At 36.5% G+C, this 22,490-nt stretch overlaps 1 protein-coding gene across 29 annotated transcripts in view; it reads left to right on the top strand.

The window, feature by feature from the left end:
- The window catches only part of DLG1 (discs large MAGUK scaffold protein 1), a 142,435-nt gene that overhangs the window by 77,983 nt on the left and 41,962 nt on the right, over positions 1–22,490 (top strand). For 19 of the 29 annotated variants that reach the window (XM_064666304.1, XM_064666306.1, XM_064666307.1 and 16 more), the window contains 7 exons: positions 6,941–7,039; positions 10,136–10,189; positions 12,661–12,711; positions 13,656–13,780; positions 14,839–15,008; positions 15,533–15,669; positions 16,865–17,009. In XM_064666304.1, the coding sequence (XP_064522374.1) occupies positions 6,941–7,039; positions 10,136–10,189; positions 12,661–12,711; positions 13,656–13,780; positions 14,839–15,008; positions 15,533–15,669; positions 16,865–17,009 (781 nt within the window). The remainder of the gene's footprint in view (positions 1–6,940; positions 7,040–10,135; positions 10,190–12,660; positions 12,712–13,655; positions 13,781–14,838; positions 15,009–15,532; positions 15,670–16,864; positions 17,010–22,490) is intronic. The other 10 variants (XM_064666314.1, XM_064666319.1, XM_064666321.1 and 7 more) reach the window with 1 other exon arrangement.

Raw genomic sequence — 22,490 nt, forward strand, 5'->3', positions numbered from 1 at the left:
TGGGAGGGTCAGAAACACAAATCAGAAACTGAAGGTTCTGTGTCCTTATATCAGTGCAGAATGTTAGGCTGAATTAATTGTAACCACCCATGGGTTGAGGACATCCTGATTAAGCTTATTATTTATCTTGGTCTGACTCTCTTAAGGTTTTGTTTGTGGTAAATCAGTGTACTACAGTATGGGATATGCTGGCTTAGATAGGGGAATCTGAACAACACCCCAACCCCCATGAAGTACAGATGATAAAAATCTGTGGTAGCATTTGCATGAGTGGTTTGAAAGCTGAAAAAGTGTATTTTAAGTAATTTGGCTTTTTAGCCACCGTGTATGAAATACTCAAATGTGGTGTCCATATGAAAACTGGAGAGTTCCTGTATTAACACAAGAGAGCAGGTGAGTTTGAGTTCATTGGGTGGGAAGCACATTTTAAAATCAAAGTATATCATCTATTGATAACATAAAAGCTTTCTTGCATGAAAGAGATTAACAAACTTGTAGAGCAGGAAAAAAATTGAGTCATGCTTGTATTAATGGTATTCTCTTTTTTGGTGGTTCCGCTTCCCTTCTGGTGTATTCAGCATGTCTAGACTGGCTTATCACCAATGGCAGGACTCCTGCCTGGCCTGAATTGGGGTCTTTGCAGTTCTCAAAATTCAGATAGATGCAGCATATCAGCCTGTCTGATTGTGTTACGTGCAGTTTTGATGTATGAACGTTGTTTGGAATTTCAAGTCAATATTTACCTTGAAACAAGATTGCTTATGTTCAAGCAGTTCTATACGGTTTTAGCTCTTGGGAAACTTGGATTTTTTTTTATTTGATTTCTTTGAAACTTTGTTTGGGCAGTAGGAAAACATTTGATTAGTTTTCAAATGCCCTTGATGCTACATTTTGTTTGAAGTCCTGGAGAAATACACTCAGGAAAAATATGCATGTCTTTCAAATTTATGGGTTAACAACTCAAGTCATGGATGTTGTGGTACTAAGGACCTGCCAAGGCACTGACTTAGGAAGGAATGTGGTAGAGCTGATGCACCAGTGTTAGTGCTCAGAGTTAGATGCTCTGGGCAGCATACAGCTGACATGGATTAGGAATGAGGATGGATGGCAGTTGTGCTTTATTCTTACCACCATTGGACTCCACAAAATAGCCTATAAATCCCTGGAGGTATTTTTAGATGAGTATTGACTTCTGTGATTTTGAGGAAGATGGATGCAAAGTTCTTAAAATAGCACACTTGACTAAGTGACATGTCCTGTAGCATTCTAGGATGTAGTTCAGAGGAAAGATATGAAGCTACACTGCCAGACCTTAAATTATATATCTCTAGAAAGAATATATGCCTTTTAAATTCAGCTTTGCCATTGGGTATTGAAGCAAAATTGTTTCTGCCACTTTTCAAGTTTTGCACATTTTGGAAGATATTTTATTTCCTACTTTCAGGAAAAGATGATGAATATGGGCTTTTTTTCATCAGTCAAGTTATATTAACAGAAGCTGCTGATTTTGTAGTATCTACTTGAAGGCAATGGAAAGGGTGAAGTGCCGAATTATTTTTGGAGTATTCTTCTAGCTGTTAGAATTGCTTTTTGAAGTAATGAATGTTGGTCATTGAAGCTTTAAAAAATAACCTTTGCAGTGGATATTACTGGTCAAATATTAGTACTATTTTCTCTTTCTACAAGTATTGCTGTTATCCAGCTACTGAGTGGGTGGTAGAGAATGTGGAAAGAAAATGATTCTTGAAGAAAAACTACTTATAAAAGATTACTGGCACTTTAACAGATTGCTGCAAAGTGTACACTGTGCATTTTATGTAGTAATTTAAAAGAATGAAATATTGATGATTCAGCATTGTGTTAGCAACAAATTGTTCAGAGTTGGTATTTAATATGAAAGCACAGCCTGATCCTGAACCCCCCCTGGTTATGAAAAATCACTTAGCACTTGATATTAGAGTAGAGCAGTTCATGCCAGTAATTAATGCAGTCTGCAGAGAACACTTGCTTTCTGCAGTCAGAGGATGATCTGCCAAACCTGGGCAGCCTTAGTTACATAACTGCATTCTCTAGCTTTGGGTTGTGCTCATGTCCTGCTGCTTTGCCAGAGTTGTTCGGGTTTTTTGTTTGTTTGTTTTTTTCTACCAGTGTGACTGCAAGACAGGCTCTGCCTTACCTCACATGTGAATGTAATTGGGCAGACTGAGCCCCATGACTCAAATAACTGATTTATCTTTTATTAACATTTTTCTTGTCTTATCTTTTTTCCTTTTTTTTTTTTGCTGTTGTCTGCTTTCATTGTTTACACCATGATTCTTTTATATAAGCCTTCCTATGCTTTGATTATGTATTCCTTTCCTTCTCTTCCCCTGTTTTTTTGACCAAGATGCTGTATTCACTTTCCATACTTGCATAACACGACATTTCAATGAAGCCTGAGCTTTTTCACTGGAGATTGCCCTGGCACACTGTGCAGGCCTGGATGAGTTTGGTGTTCTGCCTGTACCTCTTGTTCCTGGGCTGTTTTGGTGCTTGGGCTGTTGCTCTTGGAACTACAATTGCCTTCAAACTTTTTGTTCTCTTTTAATTATTTATACGTTAGGGATATCAATAGTCCTCAAGGCATGAGGACTTCCAAAAAAAACTAACCACTTGTGCTGTTAGCAGTTTTCTGCTGCATCATCTTCATTCTTTTGCCACTGAAGTCAACATGTGGGAAAGCACACTTGGAGAGATGTGAATTCCTTTGTCTTGTCTTTTGTATCGTGTCTTCCCTTTTCTTATTTGGAGGACAATATAGGAAGCCAGATAACTGAGTTTCTAAGAATATAGTGTCCAGCATCTCTTCCCCTTGCCTTCATTTTCTTACCTAGCACTCTCAAATGCTGATTTATTTTTGTTTTAATCAAGATATTACTTGCCCAGTGTGTTTTCAACAAAGTTGGTGCCTCCAGGAAGAGAAAAACCGCAAACCCTTTTGCTTCTTCTTTTCTGCATTTTAGTAACTAGACAATGTCATGCTGGGTACTGATAGGCAGGTAGAATGGCTGGCATGAATGCAGCTGCTAAACCTCAAGCAATCTTGAACATCTCTGGAAAAGAAATGTTTGTGGTCTACAAAACCTGCCATTTAGCACACTGTGGCCAAAGAGGGTACTGATACAGAGGCTTCAGCACAAGACAGCCTCCATCCAAGTAATCCCTGCAGGCTAGAGAATGTGCCTCAGAGTTGCTCAGTATTAATGTATCTGTGAAAATTTCTCACAGGAGAAAAGGTTGTGATGTGCTGGTTTTGCATTATTTACCTTCATGTACATTCACAACGTGCTTATCTTCTTCTCTGCCTTTGCTCTTCAATAAAAAAACCTTGAGGTTCTTGGCCTCTCTAGAATAGAAGACTGGGGTCCATCTGCCCATATATATCAGTGGGACACGGTCCTTCAGCTTCAAAGGTGGAATACATGCCTACTATTCACGTGCACAAGTCTGGGAATCTTTGTATGACCAACACATTTCCAGTTTCCTGTCACTGGCCAGAAACCTTCCTGTCTTTGCATGTATGAATATTGCATTAATGGTATGTTATGCAGCTCTTGATTACATACATTCTGGGTAGAAGATGAGACATGGCAGCTCTTGGTGATTAGAGGAACATCTGTCAGTACCTATTTATCTCTTAATATTCGTGCTATAAATAACTGGAAATATTTTTACTTAGATCTGTGTGTCTGTTTCTTTATTCTGTGTGTAAAAAATATCCTGACTCATAATTTAAATATTTACATTTGCTATAGGGAGGTGTAAAGTGAGAGGGAGAATAACCATGTTTTAATGCTGTGAACTGATGTGAACTCTCCATGTTATCCAGTACAGTACAGCTGACCTAATCAAGCTGTGTTTCCTATGGGCTGGTGTTCTTCACTCTTATCATACTCAGCACCAGATATTCAGATCCACAGCACATTCCTAGAACAGATCCATGGGGCAAGAGACAGGTGGTGTGTGCTGTTGCTGACCCAAAGCTCAGCAAATGCTGGTTGTGTGTCCACTGTTGGGAAGACTCTGTGATCACTGACTTGAGTCCACTTCTTCCTCTGTAAGGCTGGGCATAGAGGTGTCTGTATTTAGCTGTCAGTTTTCATGTAGATGATGGGAAAATAACTTTTGACCATTGCCTTTTTTAAAGAATTTTAAATTGGCTAGTAAAGATAAATATTCAACAGCCCAGTTAAATCAAGCTGGCTCTTCTTGGTGTGCTTTTTTAGAGAGAGGGGGAAGGAGTAATTCTGGAGCTTTTTTTGTTTTGAATATTGGAATAAAAATGTAATATAGAGATCATGCATCCTTGGCATTAAAAACTAAAAACTCTTGTTCATTTAACTGTCTTAAATTAAAAAAAAATATTTTATTTTAAACAGCATGCGCTTTTAGAGTTCTGGTTTAACAGTGCTGCTGTATTTCATGGAAATACAGCTCTTAAAATTATTAACACAAAGTAATTCTTGTTATTATGGTACAAAGAAATTTAATTTCTTTGAAAGTCTGCCCATTCACAACTTATGTAGTTTTCATCATAAACTTCTTATTCATTAGCTGTCAGCCTCCATGAAGCATTCAGAAAAGTAGAGGAATTTTAAAATTTTCTAGATGTAAACCTTGGAGAAGCTTTGAGGTGGCAAAATACAAAAATGTAGAAGCTTATGGGAGAAATAACCTTTCGTAGCTTCCTTATAATAGTCAGATGACTTTTGCCCTCTATTCAGTAATTTGTGCACTGCATTGATTATTTATGCCCAGCAAATTGACTGTCGTGTGGTGGTTCAATGGTGCTCTTTAAATAGAGTGAGAGAGCACACAACATGCAGTACAAGCTAAAGCAGCATGTAGGCTTTTTTCCTTTGACCATAATCTAGAAAAAAATCATATTTTTAGCTTCCTCAGGAAGCAATGTTTTAATTTATTTTCCCTCCATAGTTTTTTTTTTTTTTAATTTGGGGGGGGGGCTTTTTGGTGGTTTTTATTTTTGCAAGAAGGACTATTTGTGTTGCTGCTTTCATGACTTCTCATGGTGGTGGGATGGGAACGCTCAAACTCACTGATTTAACAAGGAACCCGAGACTGGAAATACATCAAAATCCTCACGTGCAGCCAAGGCCTTTCCGGCACCCGCAGCGGGCACTGGGTGCTCCTGCACCCTTCAGTTCCTCCACCCTGCCAGTATCTGCCAAACACAGAGGGAAATTTGTAAACCTACGTGATAGTGTAAAAAAGAGTCCTACAAAAAGCACAGCGAAAGTAAAAGCTGCCAGTGGTTGGGTGTCTGACGGCTCGTGTTCTAATTGCTCCTTAGGAAAGGTAGGTGCTGCACTACGTGCTGCAGATGAGCATCTTTGATGCAAACTGTGGAAAGTATGTTATGGTTTTTTTCTCTCTGTAGTTTTGTCCCTCCTGTTTCTAGTGACTTTGCTACCTACTTTTCTTTTGTATTTTATTGTTAGAAATTAAAGTAGCAATAATTGAAATTGTACTTGCAAAGAATACTTGCTCTCAGTGTTTTCCAGTGAAGGTTGTTGCACTGTATACAATATTGGGTTTTACAGTAATTTCTTGCAAGTGAGGAAAGTTTGGTTTGCTTGACTTTTGTTCTCCAAAGTATATCTTTCAGTAGTTTACAAAGAGCAGCATTATAGAATTTTCTGGACTAATTTAGATTCTCCCTCACCCTCCTTTTTTAATCACTTCACATGTTATGCTCTTGTCCATAGATGTAAGAATACTTAAATGACATTAGTGATTACCTCTCAAGATACCAAATATATCTTGGTCTTACAGCTTTCAATAATTACAATGTTTTTCACCAGCTGTTCAATTTGAGTGGATTGACTTTGAGTTAAAAAACCCTGTAGGAATACCATATGTACATTTAATAAGTGCTGCATTTTTTGGGCTGTTTCAGGTTCCTTTATTATTTCCTTTTATTCTTTAATGTGGTGTCTGCTATTGGTAAATGTTGCTTTGTATTTTAAAATATCTCAAACTTTAAGAATATGTTTATGGGGTTTTGGTACATTTTCCCAATTATTATTTTCTTTTGTAATTATGCTTCATTATATTTAAATATATGTATAATATTCATTATATTTAAAGATCACAAGAATGTCTTGGAACAACTAAGTTGCAAGAGATTCAATCTGCTGTTCAGCTTGTAATTTTGATGCTAGTTGCCAGCAGTTTATATTTCTGACAGCTTGTTGACAACCAGTATGTGAACATCTCAAAATTTTTTGAGTCAATGTTTTGCTCAAAATGCTGTTTGTAGCCTTGTTCCCTTGCAGCTTAAATGTCACTAGGTTTCCTGGTTATTAGCTTTATGAAAATTTCCAAGACCAAAATTCTGCTAGTCTGCAGATGTGTGTAAAGAACTTAGAAAGGTAGATTGGATCTATTTTAGGCCCTTCCACCCAGCTGACTAAAAGGTTTTCTTTGATTTTTTCTCAGTTTAGAAACCTTAATGTACCTCTGATTTTTCCCCTTTATCAAAGAGTTATATTATATTAACCTTGTTCAGTGCTATCAACTTCAGCCACCATTTCCCTGCCTTTTGCTCTGCTGTGTGTTTGTGAAGGGATTCTGTTGTGAGAGCAGCCCACAAAAAGCCCAAGTCTGTCCATTGGCATGAGCAGGTTTTTCCTTGGACATTGCTCTGGTGCTGCAGGTGAGTGAGGGCCTTGGTGTGAACGAGCCCTCTGGACGTGTCCAACTGCTCGGAGTTCCTCGGCATTAGCACAGTTCAGGGGACTGTTTGTCTTTGTTGGAGTTATGGACTCCAAATCCATGTGCTAGTTCAGAATTTGTTTAAGCTGTTAAATGTGAATCTTGTTTGTTTTAAAATGTTTTTCTAGTTTTTCATTATTTTTGACTTTTTATTGGTGATTTTTAGCCCACAGAAGCTGTTCCTTCCTCTTCTCCCACTGTCCCTGTGATCCCTGTCCCACCAGTCCCTGCTGAGACCACTGTCATCCCATCCACCATACCACAGGTTTTTATTCCTGTTTGTTTGTTTGTTTTCTTTTTGTTTTGTTACATTTGTTCAATTTTCATTTAAGTTATTTTGTTGCTTCTTTGAAATTTACCTTTTGGTGCTCTCACACACAGGTTTGAGATGAACTGTGAAATAGCTAAATTAGTAATACACTAGAATTTCATCCTAATTTTTGTTTGTTTTAAGGCAGCTTTTAGTCCACTTAAAATATCTATATTTTCGTATGGAAGTAATTAGTAAGTTGGGAAAGGCCTAAAGAAAAAACCAGCCAAAAGAATGGAAAGAAGCAATAGGACATTTTGTGTTCACGTAATAATTTTAGAGCCATGTCTTCCTTGCTAAAGTGTTACTGCTTGATTTATTTATTAAAAAAGTTGTCTCATTTCATAAATACTTAATACATGTTTTTCCTTGTTTTCACTTGCATGATGTTTCTCATGTTCTCCAGCCATTTATTGGTATCACTGTTATGGGGGGCATTTACAATACAAAAGGGATATTTATTCCTCCATTTCTAACATACTTGACTCCTAAAATGTGCTTCCCTTCTGGGCCTTCATCCTTTAGGCCCCATAATATCCACCCCCTCCCCAAAATAAAAACCAAACCTCGTCAAAACAAGTGAAGGCAGAAAACATGAGTTAATGTTAATATCTTGCATGTAATTTGGAATATGTGACCACAGTATGGCAGTTAAGTTTTGCTTTCAAGCTACTTGGCTAAACAGTTGTTAATTAATTTTTGCATAATCTACAATTAGCTAAAGTTTTTACAGTTGACTTTTATGGTGCAATTTCTAGTGGATGTGTGTTTACACAAATCTGCCAGCTCTAGTTCTTCTAACAGGAAGACCAGAGATTTGATTAGTTTGAGAAATATTCCCTTCTTGGGGAGGGATTCTTCCCACATCAGGATTTGAGGGGGACAGGCTGGTGCAACCATGTCCAGATAGTACCTTTGGAGTGGCTGGCACAAAGCTTTTCTTGTTCATGTTGGGGAATGATGGGAAATGGCTGCTTTGTGATGGAGAATCCAGATAAATGCAGAAGGAGTGTTAGGAACAATCATTTAACTTGCAGAAGAGGTTTTGCATTGGTTGGCTGGTTTATGTCTCAAACATACTGTTCACATAGAAACTTCACCTACTAACAACATTTGCTTTTAGCTAGTTATCCTTTTTATTTTTTAATAGACAAAACAAAAACACCTGCCTGCCTCAAAAAAAAAAAATCATGGTAAACCAGCTTGGACTGGCACTGTGTTTTTTGAATATAATTGGATATTACAGAATTCTAATATTAAATAAAAATACATTCCAAAATGGAGTGAAAAGAGTGTGATTGAACTAATTGATTCTTGTTTTGTTTACAGTGAAAATATAAGAACCATAAATGTAGTTTAACTATATTTATGGTAACCATAACAAATTATAGTGATGCATAATTGATTGGGGGTTTAGTGTAGGATCTTATTTTTAATTTACTCTTCTTTTAATAGAACTTGCACTTGAGTAAGAAGCAGCAATGGGAATAATAACTTAATGGCAGAAAATGGTGGTGAGGCATAGAATTGTTTTGACAGAGATTTTTATCATGACATAGTAACTAGTGTTTAATTTCCGTACTGCTTGAAGTGTGCCCATGCTTCTACTGAGAGAATTGCTCAGTGAGAAAGGTGTTTAATGGCATTTTGACAGTCATAATTGTAATCCTTTTTGTTTCCTTTTACTTTTAATAGTCTACTCTGTTAACTTGTGTAGATACCACCTGATTTTATTACTTATTAAATGACACAGGCTTAATTTCTGACACAGCAACCTGACAGCAGATTGATGACTCCTGTCTAATGATGGTAGATTATTTTGAAAGGCACTTCTGAGTCATCACTTTGTAGCATTTGGGAGCTTTTAAAAATCATTAATTCTTCAGAATTATGTTGCTGTGATAGTAATGAAACAAGAATTCAGTATATGAATAGGTTAATGCAGTTGTCATGTTTTTGTAGGTCTTAATTTTGTCTTTGAATGAGTTTAATACTAGCTTCTGTTGCAGCCTTTTAAACTATCCCTAAATTTGTTTCCATGCACACATGCGTATGTAGAAGATTAAAAAAATAATGTCTTAAATTCAAAGATAATGTATTTTTATACATATAAAAAAATCTCAGCTTCATTAAAGCAATAAGAAGATTAACTTTGTTCTGTGCCACTAAACGTCATATATCAACAGTATTAGGAGTCTAGAATATATCTGCACACTTTTTTTGTTTGATTTGTTTATATTCCCAGAGCAGGCTAGATGCTGCCTATTTTAAAGGCAGATAATTGATGCATAAATAGGAAATCTGTTTATTTGGAAATAATTTCCAAATAATTTGGAAATTATTTCCAAGAAATGCCTTCAGTTTGTATGGATTTTCTTTCAGCTGAAACTACATTTTTCAGAGAAAAATTCTCAGTAATATGAGAGTGTTAACTTACTCTACTAGTTCCTGGCTTGCAAAAATGCTAATTCTCTCTCACATTTCAGTAGCAATAATCCCTGACTGCTTATGGCTTGTTAGTAACAATTCTCTGGTGGTAGATCAATGTCTGCTATGGATTTGCTTTTGCGAGTCGGTTTTGTAGGTTCTTTCTTGCCTAAGTTGCATTTCTGCAAGGTTCCATTTTGCAGTTTGTGGGTTGGGGGAAGAAATCTTCCTGATAGGAAGAAAGAGGAATCAACTCTTTCAAAAATTGGTTTTAAGATACTAAGTGGTAAAGCAACCTCTGCAAATCGTACCACAGGTATTAGGGTTACTGACATAATGTCAAGTGGTAGCATGACTCAGGGTTTTTTTTGAAAAACAAGATAATAAGTGACAGAACTTGGATATAAAGTATGATCTCAGACCTCTAAGATTGTGTTTCTGCATCAGGAAAGCAATTTGTTCAGGGTAGAAACAAGTGTTTCAGAAGGTTAATTTTGAGATTCTCAGGCTGAGGCTACCTTTTAACAGAACTTTGAGAAGCCAGCAAATTTAATTTTTGTGCAGTTATCATTGATATTGCATTTTCTTACACTGTGAACTTTGTTCTTTATCCTTTTATTAAAGGCAAATCCCCCTCCAGTGCTGGTGAATACAGATTCTTTGGAGACTTCAACATACGTAAGCCTACACTTCCTATCAATTATAACTTTAGATCATGTTTTATGTATGTAGTTGTGTAGATCTGTTGTTACTGTATTATAAAACCTATTTTATCCATCTGGTGGTACTTGATTTTGTCATCTGTCCTGATGGTAATTTGAAGTCCTTAAATAGCTGTTTCATTAAAAAATTATTGTAGATTGCAAGTGGAAGTTTTTCTGTGAGTACCAGTGTGTGACAGATCAAAACATAATTGTTTGAGGTTCTGGAGGTTCAGTGTTCAGAGAACAATCTGTTTCTTCTACTGTGCAGGCAAAGGCTTTAATATTTAATGTGCTATTTCCGTTGCATTTCTAATAAAAACATTTCTCCATGCAGTGGCTGTACTGAAGTGCTCTAAGTTTTCATAAAAATGGGTTGGTTCTGTTCAAAATGTTAAAGTAATAAATGTAGTTATGTGGAGCCTAAGATTTTTATTTGTCAGGCATAATTACAGCATTTGTATAGAACACCCTTCATTCACAGAAAGCCTCTGCAAATAAAGCTTAACTTAGTGGATCTGAGGTCCGTTTAAAACTTGGAAAAGGTAGACTAGGGCAGTGACTTGTATCATTTGATATATCCTTGCTCCTCTCTCTGCTAATGCTTGTTTTGGTAGATAAATAAATTCAAAGTTAATATAAAAAAAAGAGGGCAACTATAGAGCTGAGCTAAAGTGGAAGATAAAAACAATGGAGGGGTTTTTTTTGCTCCTGTTTATCTAGATGATAGTATGAAAATGGATTATGGGGTTTTTTTACATGGAAATAGGAGACTGCTTAAATATATTAAAATTGGCTTTGTTTTGCCTAATGACAGTGAATAGGGAAATGATTAATTGTCCTTGTTATTTATTTAATAAAAAAGAAAAAAAAAAAGCACTGCATGCTGATCAGTCATCATGAACTATTGTCCTAGTAGTGTAATGCTGGATGACAGGTTCAGTTAGCATGTGTTGTCATTCCTGTAGGTAGGAGCTCAAGGACTAAACTGGCATAAAAACTCCTTGATCATCAGTGGCTTCTTTTGTGGTGGTGTTGTAATAGATACAGTTTCAGGTATTCAGAAGGTCAAGACCTCTTCCCTTTTTAATGGAGAAATATCATGTGTTAAAACCACAGTATCTGTTCCACTGAGCAAACTATTAAGGACATAATCATTTTTGAGATACTGTTGATACTCTGTTACGTCTGGAATGGATATGGGTTCTATTGTGTTAGGGGGAGATAAAATTAAAGGATGAGGGATAAATGAGGCTAATATTAGACAGCCTGTAAAAGTTGTGGCATCACCAGCTTTTGGAGCTTTTAAATATGTTAAATAAACATGAAAGGAATGAAGTAACTTCATCTTAATTTTGTTTGTATTGAATTAAATTCCCTTTTTTAATTCTCTGCTAGAAAACTCAGATTTTAAAATGTTTTTTCTATACGTATTTTTTATATTTATATTAAACCTTGAATAGTGTGTTAAAGCACAGAAGACTATCAGATACAGAATATCTTAGAGATAAGGTACTTTGTAATAATAATATAAATGTTATTTCTTATCTTGTTAAATATTTCATCTGAGAAGGCTATAAATAGGGAATTGCCTGTAGCTGCATGATGTATATGCTGCTGTAGGTAACTGTGGAGGAAAGAATTTGAGTTCCAAGATATCTCAGTAACTGGAAAAAAGAAACCTTACTCTTACATATTAAATATGGTTAAGAATTTGATATTTAATTGATTTTGCTTAGTTTTGATTTTTTGTTGCTTCTGGTATTTGATTCCGTCCTAGTTCTGTAGGCAGTAAAGAATGTGGGTATCCTTTCTAATTTGAGAATGATAAGGCTTCTTCCTAGGATTTGGGTTTTTCATCTAGCTTTATAAAATAGTCTTCTAAACTCTTCTTCTCTTTTTGGCCCTGTTTTAGTTTATTGATCTTTAGTTTATATGTAGCATGTAGTAATATAACCAGTTGTTAAAAGTTGCTTTAGAAGGGTTTTATCCATTTCTCATAAGAAATGGTATAAAGCATCAGTTTTTGATTTTCCTCTGCTCTGTGTGGAACAGTTGGAAAATGCTCCTCTATTCTTCCTTACAATTTCTTCTCTACCCCATATCCTCTTTATTTTTTTCTGATTTTCAAGTTTCTGTATAGCCTGAGGAACATCTGAGGATTTCAAGAGCATGTTTTTCTTTCTGGCAATCAGAAGCAGAGGACCTCTGCCCTACAACATCTGTGTAGAGCAGTCTGCTCTCTGAAATAACAACTTTTAAACTCATACAAAAAGAGTGTCTGATTCATATATACAGAGTGGTGTGAAAAATCACATGTCCCCTCTGTGCTCAGTGGTCACTGTGAATCAACTGAGATTTGATGGGAGTGAACTGCCAGCCAAGCAAACTGTGTCATGGAAAGTGTAAAATTCTCTGTAAGTCTCACTTTTCTTTCTTTCTTTCTAGGTCAATGGCACGGATGCAGATTATGAGTATGAAGAAATTACTCTTGAAAGGGTAACATGCTAAATATCTTCCTGTACTCTGAAGTGTGGTTTATGATACTTTAATATGAAAAATTAACCTCTTGATACTGCTAACAGCAATCCAAACCAATTCTTACTCTCTTTTTTTAAATTTAGATAGATTATTTAACCTAAAGAAAAAAAAAGTAAATCTAGTTCCTAGAGCAGGAATAAAAGTTTTTATTAGTATCTGTGTAAAATAGGAGAATAATCTCCCTAAGACAATACTACCTTTAATGTTATTATTAGAGTAATAAACACAAATTCTGATTTCATCTCCTGTATTGCTATTTATGATAAGCTTTTGCTTATACTATTAAGTTTTATATTGAGATTACAAGGGACACTTTGTCACACTCATTTCTTTCTTAGGTTTTCTATTTTGAGATCTAGCTCAGTTCTCTTGAGCTGCACTGTTAATAAAAACAGAAAGAAATGGTTGTATCTGATTCCTGTGCAGTTCTGGTGGTTACTGAGAGGGTGAAGAGGTCTTGCAGTTGATAGTAAAGGCAGGCAACCTCTGAAGAGAAGAATGTCAGTCTGAATCTCTGCATCTGTGAGGATACATTAGAGATGGGACACAAGTAATTTGAGGACAATTTAATGAGGAGCAAATATTTGTATGAATAATCTCAGATATCTAGCAAATTGGAGAGGGAAGATTTTATGTAGTTTATCAAGTTCAGTGAGAAGGCTGTGGGGTTGGAACTATACTATACTCTGACTTCTGTTCTCCTTACATATATGTAAGACATAATTATATTATTTTCATAAAAATAAGTTATATATGTCCTATACTCCTTAGACTGTCTTTTAATATTTTTGTTATCAGTAAAAATTATGTAGATTTGGTTCTATAGTGAATCAAATAGATACAATAGAATATCTTTTTCCTAAAAAAGAAGTGTATAAATTTTTTTTCCCCTCTATCTTTAGGGAAATTCAGGACTTGGCTTTAGCATTGCAGGTGGTACAGACAACCCACATATTGGGGATGATGCAAGTATTTTCATTACAAAAATTATCGCCGGGGGTGCAGCTGCACAGGATGGAAGATTACGGTATGATGACTTTGTGTTGGGTTGCTAAGTGTTATTATTGTATTTTAAACAGTGGATAGAACATTTTCTGTTACTTTTAATAGTTTCATCGTGCTATGTTAGATGTTAAATAACTTTTCCTTATTGGAAGTGTTTTGTAAATAATGAAAAATGTTTGACTGGACCAATTACTGCCCCCAAACCAGTAAAGGGAAATGAAGTTTTTCTGTTCTGTGGTATAAATGTATCATGCCATATGTTCCATAGTCCTTAATTCAAGGAAAAGCTTAGACATGTAGAATAGGTGACTCTTGGTTATCCATGTGCAGATTTTCTGATCTTTAAGGTAGTGAAGTTTAATAACAACCCTCTTTTATGCTTGGTAATAATTCAGTGTCTGATTTTCTCTGAGATACCCACCCACATTGATTGTAGGACCATCATTTTTCTCTGGTGTTGTCAAGAAGTTGCCCCATTATTTCGGGTGCAAATGCCTGATGTATTACAGGTTTTAGTTCTAATAAGCTTATTTTAAGGCTTCATTTGAGCTTGTTGGCCACTGTCAGAGGTACATCTGGCAGAATGTGGCGACAGGTGGGTCAGGCACTGCACTTAGTGTAATGAGAGCTCAGTGTTACTGCAGTGACATGTTAAATGGACTGGAAGGCCAGCACTTAAACTGCTTGTGAAAAGGAGGAATCAAGATTGACTTGTCATGTCATGGCTTAAAACTAGTGTGTGCTCACTGTGTGCCTCCTATGTTCTAAATGTTTAAGTTCTTTCTTATAGCCCTAAACCAAAGATAGTTTGTTCAAAACACTGTTTAAATGAAGCACATGTAAGATGGTGCCCTCTTCGGCTGGTAATTAAATATTCCCATTAAATGTTTTCTAGTGATCCTTGATTTATTTTTAAGCACTAATAATTAATTTTAGAGCATTGTCTTGAATCAGTAGAATTCTAGAGATAAATGTATGTATTTTATTGGGTCAACATGTATATTAATGTTTTCTAGATAAAGTAGTAGGCTCCTGCTCTGCTCTAACACAACAGCTGACCGTGCCTGTTGCTGTGTGTAGGGTTAATGATTGTATTCTGCGAGTGAACGAGGTGGATGTGCGGGATGTGACACACAGCAAAGCCGTGGAAGCGTTGAAAGAAGCGGGATCAATTGTGCGATTGTATGTCAAGAGAAGAAAACCAGTCACAGAAAAAATAGTGGAAATCAAACTTGTGAAAGGCCCCAAGGGTACGCTGGAAGTATAAAGTTTCTGTTGCACAAGAATTACAGAGCTGTAACTGTTCTTGTAGAATGCATAGTTTTCTTTCAAATGATAAAAGTGTGTTTCTGGTGGTATCTAGTAATTTTTAAGTACATTATAAAGTGGAGTAAAATTCTTCACTGAATTACCTAGCAAGAAGGATCCTTGAGAGATTAAAAATAAATTGAGGAAAGTATTGGTTTCTATATGGGTAATTGTTGGACAGTTTTCTATAAATATCAGTGGTGATGCTATACCTCTGCTGTTGTGCATCCTTCACAAGGCATGAATTAAAGAGTTAGCTTTTGGTTTTGAGAACTTGTGTAGATGTTATGTCCTTTCTAGACTTCCTAGAAATTTATGGAGTTCTCTTGAAAAGTCATCCAGTATTGCTTCAGCTAGACCCTAATATTATATATATTTATATGTAATATAAGCATTATTTATGTAATAATTTGAATTTGATTAATGCAAAAAAGGTTTCTTGAGTAATGATTTTGTCTTCAAGCAGGTCTTGGTTTCAGTATTGCTGGTGGTGTAGGAAATCAGCATATACCTGGGGACAACAGCATTTATGTAACCAAAATCATTGAAGGTGGGGCAGCACATAAAGATGGCAAACTTCAGATTGGAGACAAACTTTTAGCTGTAAGTAAGAACTTCTTTTTTTCTTCTTTTTTAATGGTCATTCAGTTTTAGGCTTAATTGGGGCATGATTCAGTTTGTGGTTCAGCTGCCTGCCAGTGGAGTGTAGTTTCATAGAAATGGGTAAAAAAATGTCTTTTTGCCAGGAAATCAGTGATAAAATTAAATCTGCATCATTCGGGACCATCTCATCAGGAAATCTGAAATCTCTTCTTCAGCCCAGTGTTCTGTACAAAACCTGTATTAATCAGAATGTTTATTTCTGATGCCTGCTATTATTTTTCTGGGATCTGAGTGACAAAATTGTAAACAAACATCCAGTGGGATTGTTTCTCTTATCAAAGAAGAATGGAAAGGAACTCCATGTACTGATAGCTGGACAGCCTGTAGCCAGCCTATAGTGAAACTGCTGCTTATATTGCATTTCAGTGTTTCTAATGATTTTGAATGGCTTATTTTTTTAAGCTTAAGATACTTCAAAGTTGAATTTTTCTATGCATAAAGTAAAAATAAGTTTCATCTTTCTTAAATCCCATCCACAAATTTAGTCGTCCAGATAGAAAAATGAGAGCCAGGAACTCCATTTAGTAAGATTCTGTTTGAGATAGTAATTGTTAAACATTTGGGGTTTTTTTAATGCAAGTGCTGGTGTTTCACCTTAATAGCAATGGCTTGAGAAATTTATTGCCTGTAGTTAAACTAAGTTGTTGTTGTTTGGCATGTAATTCAATCACATCAGGACCTTCTCCAGGTTTGACCCCTGCTTTCAAACTCTTGCAAGAATATGTTGTCCCTTTATAATGTTTAGAACTTAATTATGTCGTGACAAGATGATGTAGAATTTATTCTCACTAGAACACACTTTCTTCTCTGTAATACTTGCAGTAACACACTGTCAGTGCTGTGACTGTGCACACTTAGACATTTTGAGTGTCCTGCTTGTCCCTTTAGCTCTCCAAAGTCACGTGAGCCTTCTTGATGATGTTAGTCAATGCAGTTTATTATTGTCTTTTAAAGGAATACTTGTCAGTCTTATGTTTCACAAAGCATGTGTTATATAATTTTATATAACCAGTTATGTCTGTGGCACACGAATCCCAATAAAGACTCTCAATTCCAGGGTTCTCCAACAGCTTTCAGTGAGCATCCTATGAAAATGTTACATTTTTCTCTGTTGAGAATTTGTTTTTCTCTTTAGGTGAACAGTGTCTGTTTAGAAGAAGTTACTCATGAAGAAGCAGTGACTGCCTTAAAAAACACATCTGACTTTGTTTATCTGAAAGTTGCAAAACCCACCAGCATGTTCATGAATGACAGTTATGCCCCTCCTGACATCACAAACTGTAAGTTCAGCTTATCTTTCTGATTTAATTAGTTTTCCCTTTAAGGCTTTAACATCCCATTTTTAGTATTGTAACTGTTTCGAGCTTTTAAAAACTATACACGGCAAAAATCTGATATAAGAAAGTTGATTAATTAGGAAAATTATATGCTGAACAGAACAGCATCCCATAGCTTCTGTACTGAAAGACAGCAACAGTTGGGGCTCCAGGTGTGCTCCCATGGCTGGCATGGGCCAGTCCTGGAGACTCAGTGTTGCTCAGCACTGGCTGGTATGAGCAGAACACGTGCCTCGTGCTCTTGGAGGCTGTGGAGAGTAACAAACAATGCACTGCGAGGATGTTCAGTGTCCTGTAAACTGAGCAAAAGACAATGCTGTTTCTGCTAGAGGTTAATGATGTTCTGACTTCTTTTTTCCCGTTTTCCTGCTTTTTCATGAGCCTGCACATACTTGAATAAACTGAAATGGGAGGAGGAGGAGTTCTTCACTTCAGTGCTTGCCTACAAACATGTTGAGAAATTTCATGTTAACTTGAAATCTTACTTCATTTTTGACATAATTGTTGATAATTCAAATGGAAAACCAGTGAATGCTGTATTAAAAAGTAGTTATAAGAATTTCTTGTTGACCTAAGGGTACTACTGACAAGAGTGTTTTCAAAGTCAAACATGCAAATCCAGAAAGTTCAGGATTGAACTACAATATAAAGAAAAATTTGAGTTCAATATATTGTCTCTTCAGGAGGGATATTACCATTTAGTGGTTGGAGAAAGAAATGAAAATAATATAACTGTGTCTTCCCAAGACTAAATAGATTGACATTTCTAGATGACTGATTTTACTCATCTTGTCATATAAAATGGTTCTAGGGGAGAGTTATTTTAGGTATTTTTTGTTTCCTGCTGTTAGATTTGTGTAAGCAGTGATATGTAGCACCGATCTGTTTAGATACTGCTTCATATGAAAAAAGGAGCACTTCTGGACGAAAAGGTGTAGTTGAAAACAATATGTGAAGAAGAACAAACAAAAGTGCAGCACAACAGAGGACTGAAGGACCTTATAAGCCCATCATTTGTTGTCAATAGCTACAGTATCTTAAAATCCATTTGTAAGCTTATTGAATTACACTTTGGAGCTAATTAGGTTTTATCTTCATTGTCTTATTAGAAGGATGCTCTCGAAGGCTCCATTCTTTGACATAAAACTATATTCAGCCTTCCCTTATTCTTCCCCAGTGTTCTATTCATATATAGGGTTACAGAGCAGCCATTTTCCCTCATGGTGTCTGGTTTGTCCAATAACCTTTCCCACTGTTGCATTGAAAAGCGGACTTACCTTTTCTCTCTCCATAGTAACTGACCTGACCTCTTCATATGTTTCACTTTTAATTCAGATTTTCTGGGACAGAGGAAACCTGATTTGTACATAGTGTTCCTGGTAGTGTAGTGGTAATGGAGTGACACTGCTCTGGATTGTGGTGTGACCAACATCAAAGTATCTCATCTGTTACTACTGTATCTTGACTCAATCACTGGAATATTTACTGTATGTAAATACATACATACTGTATGTATGAATCTTTTGTGGGGGCAAGGGCAAAACCTGAAGAAAGTTTGAATGAAGGAAGGTAGTGAAGGAGCTGATTCCTGATAATTTGCCCGATATTAATGAGTCAATGATATTGGCAAGACGTCCGTGCTGTTCGTGCTCTGTCATTCAGAGAATTAATTTCTTTCAAATGGTGGATGAGCTGGAGACTCAGTTTGTTGAAGTTAATTGCATCATAACATAAAGCCATGAAAGAGACTGTCATTTCTCAGTAAATGTGACAGTCTCACATCCATTACCTGGAGATAAATGACCAGGCATTCTGTGCAGGTCAATGTCCTATCCTTTGTGGGAAGTGGCACTTCTGTCCTTTTACTGAGAAGTGAAAAGCCAATCTCCTGACCTTGTCACGGTTCTCAAGCTCTAGCAGCTGCTTATGGGAATCTTTCTCCTCCTACTCAAGCATTCTGAAAAAAATCACAGAAGTTTTCTCAAGTTCCAGCTGTCTTATCTATCTGTCTTTTGTCCTTTAGTGACCCTTAACAAGGTTTTTGGGCTAAAATGCTGTTGGTACTTTTGAGTAGACTTTCTGAATTTCATTTCATTTAGCTACAGTTTCAACCTTTGAGTTCTCTGAAGACACTCTTGTTTTTCACTCTGTTTGTGGTAGACTTTTGTCAACAGTTAACCAAAGAACATTCTTCTGCAAAGTGCTGGGTCCTTTAATGAAACTTCAGTCTGTTTTTTTTCCTTACAGCAGGAAAGACCTTTGTACCCAAGATTCCAGAAGCTTGTGTGTCTCTGTTGATCAAAGTGGAGCTGGCTGTTACTACAGCTGGTGTAGAGACTGCTGGAATTTTGCACACAAAGGAGACCCAAAGGTCCTGCCTGAAGTGTTTAATGACTTAATTCAAGAAATCAGTTTAGTCTTTTCCTCAGTCTTTCACTTATAAGAAACAACTGTGTATGACTAAGATGCTAGATGCTATTTTTCTAATACAGGGCAGATCAAAAGCTGTTTCAGCTCAAAATCTGCACGTTTACAATGGAACTATCAAAGGGAGACACCAAGCTCAAAGGCTGTTGCTTCTTTATAACTTTGCAACCAGAAAGCCTCTGCTTTCTGCAAGAAACTGTCAATTAAATAGAACTCTTACAAAAAATGGTTCTTTATGCAGTATTTTATGTTGCATTTAGCAGAGCAGTACAGGGCTCAGGAGCTTTAGGCTGGGGACTTTAATATTTACCAGATGGCAAATATTAAAGAGGTATTTTTTTAGAATCACCTGGATTGTGAGTTTTGAAATAGTTACCAGTCTTTTTTCTTCACCTACTCACCTACAGCTGTTTTGAAACATGTATTTTCAATCCTTCCTATTTCTGTCCATCAGAATCCTTTTATCCAGGTTCTTAGGAGTTCAGGCCTACCATAAGGGAGAAGTAAGATGTGCACAGAAGCTACCTATGGACATGTCTATTACAAATGATGTTAAGGTAGAAACTCTACTACTTGAGTTTGTGTGTAAACTGCTCATGTCCAGAACCCCCTTGGGAGGGTTTTCTGTTTGCTTATTTTATTTCTGTGGTTTTTTGGAATACTCATTTTACTGGAAACATCTAAAAGCACAGTGCACTGTACTTGGTATCTGTACTGTCTGCAGAACATGCAGTAGATTGCTCACTGTGCTAACTTGTGTGACCATGGTAGTTAATACAGAAATCCACAAAACACCAAGTTCAGAATTTGATTGTCTAAAAGACTTTCTCTCTGAAACTGGTCTTGTTTAGTTATAGGGCTGCCTCACTTGCCCTGGTGATGGAGATTTAAAATGCAGAGCTAAAGATACTGGAGAACTGTTTGAGAACTAGGTTCACGAATTTCAGTGTCTAGGTTTTGTGCAAAATCTTTTTTCTTTTGTGACTCCTGTAGTAAGTGTACCATACCAGCCACCTTGTCAGATGGTCTGATGGTAGACCAAGTAAGGGACCAAGTAAGTTAGCATCCATATAGATAATTAAATCATTTGATATTTAATATTTCTTTGGGGTTAGTGTCTTTGAACCAAGGGACACTTAATCAAGAAGTTTCTGAGATTCTGATTTATGGCAGTACTTACTGGGAAGAGTTAGAGTCATTGTGCCAACACTGTGCACCTGGGGCTGAAAATTGCCTTCCGTCATCTGATATTTATCAGAGTGAGCAAACGGCCTCTGGCTGCCCCGGGGGGAAAGTTAATGCTGAAAAATCTTGTTAAAGAAGAGTTGGGGCTGTCTGAGACCAGAGATTCAGAAGGAAATGAATGTGAAAAAAATAGCTGATGGTTATGTGCTGTAGCTCCAGAGACTGGGATGTGTATAGGCGATGAAAGCTTGGCCACAGTCCTTGAGGGTCTGGAATAGTTGATGGCTATTCCAATTTCTGTTGCTTCGGTGAGACTTTTCTTTTAACCCTTGAGGTGTGTGGATTGCTACTGTAAACAGTTACCTTACAGTGATCTGCATTTGCTGACTCAAGAAGAATGCAGTTATGAAAGACTGTTCTTTCTGAGCACACTGCCATTTGAGTGCTGTTCTCCAATCTAGGAGAGACTGAAAGATGAGAACTTCCATTATGGAAAACATGGAAATGCAACAGCCCCCCCGCTATGTTCATTGTATGCAGAGGAACAACAGCAGTGTAGGTGGGATGGTCCTGTGGCCCAATGTCACACAGCTGGCTGACAGCTCAGCTGATGTGTGTGTGATAATCAAGCTATTAGCCTGCTGTAGTGAGTAGGAGTGTAAATTGCCTCATTAATCTATATATAAATGTTGGTCATTAAATGGCTTCTGGAACAAATGTCCAGTAATTTGTTCATATAAATGCTTTTAAAGTTATTTCAGTACAAATATTACTAATAAGGTGGAGAACTTGCTATTTAAAACACCTGCACTACCTGTGCAGTGCATGTAGTAGAATATCAGAGTCAGAAAAATGGCTACACGGTTTTTGAGAGAGAGGACTTGCTTCCTATACAGACCTCCTTTGAATATATTATTCATGATGCATTTTTGACTTCCAGTCAGTTTTAAAGTTTGTTTCCTTTGTGTGTGTGTGTGTACGTGTGTGTGTGTGTGCATTGGTACAGTATTTCTACCCTGCATTGAGAAATAAAATACTGCAAGGTAGGGAATAATTGATTTCCTCACTAGTCATTAATGCCTTTATAATTTCTTAAATGGCATAAGTACAGGAAGAGAAGAATATGTAATAACAGTAAATGACAATAAAGTTTTAATTTTATTTCCCATTTTAGAGATTGCACTTGTGTTCAGCGACCTCAGTTTACACATAATAGGAAAATTAATAGGAAATATTCCATTTTTTTCTTTTTGCCTAAACTGTGTTATGTGAAGGAGAAGGGTGGATTTGGAAATGAAATTTCTTCTTAAGAATCTGACTTTTCCTGTCAAAGCAAGTTCATTTTATGAATACAATTTTCTGTTCTTTCGAAAGACAGTTCCTTTATTGGTTACGTCAGTAATAATTACCTGGAAATAGAACTTTAGACCTCATTTAGGATTCAGAAAGTGATGGATTGCTTTTTATTTCTGTCATGCTCCTCATGAATATTCTTCAGTTATAGTCTCCAGCTAAAACAGTTTTAGGAAAGGTGCAGGCATGGTTTTTTTTTTCCTACAGGAAGTCTATGGAAGCCCCTTTATGCCTTGTGGGTTTGCTTTCATAGCACTGAGAACCCCAGCCCTGAGAAAGCACCTGACTGCTCTAAGCAAGTAGCATATGTAGAACTTAATAAAGGATATATCCAGTGCTGTTATGGAACAGTCCACAGGTCTGAAATAATAAACTGTTATATTGCTTGATAGCTGAGTTTTAGTTACATGGTGAAAGGATAAAAACTTTAACAATAAGATCGTGTAGTAGGTGGTACAT

This window comes from Pseudopipra pipra, chromosome 10 (assembly GCF_036250125.1).
Source record: "Pseudopipra pipra isolate bDixPip1 chromosome 10, bDixPip1.hap1, whole genome shotgun sequence".
NCBI lineage: Eukaryota > Metazoa > Chordata > Aves > Passeriformes > Pipridae > Pseudopipra > Pseudopipra pipra.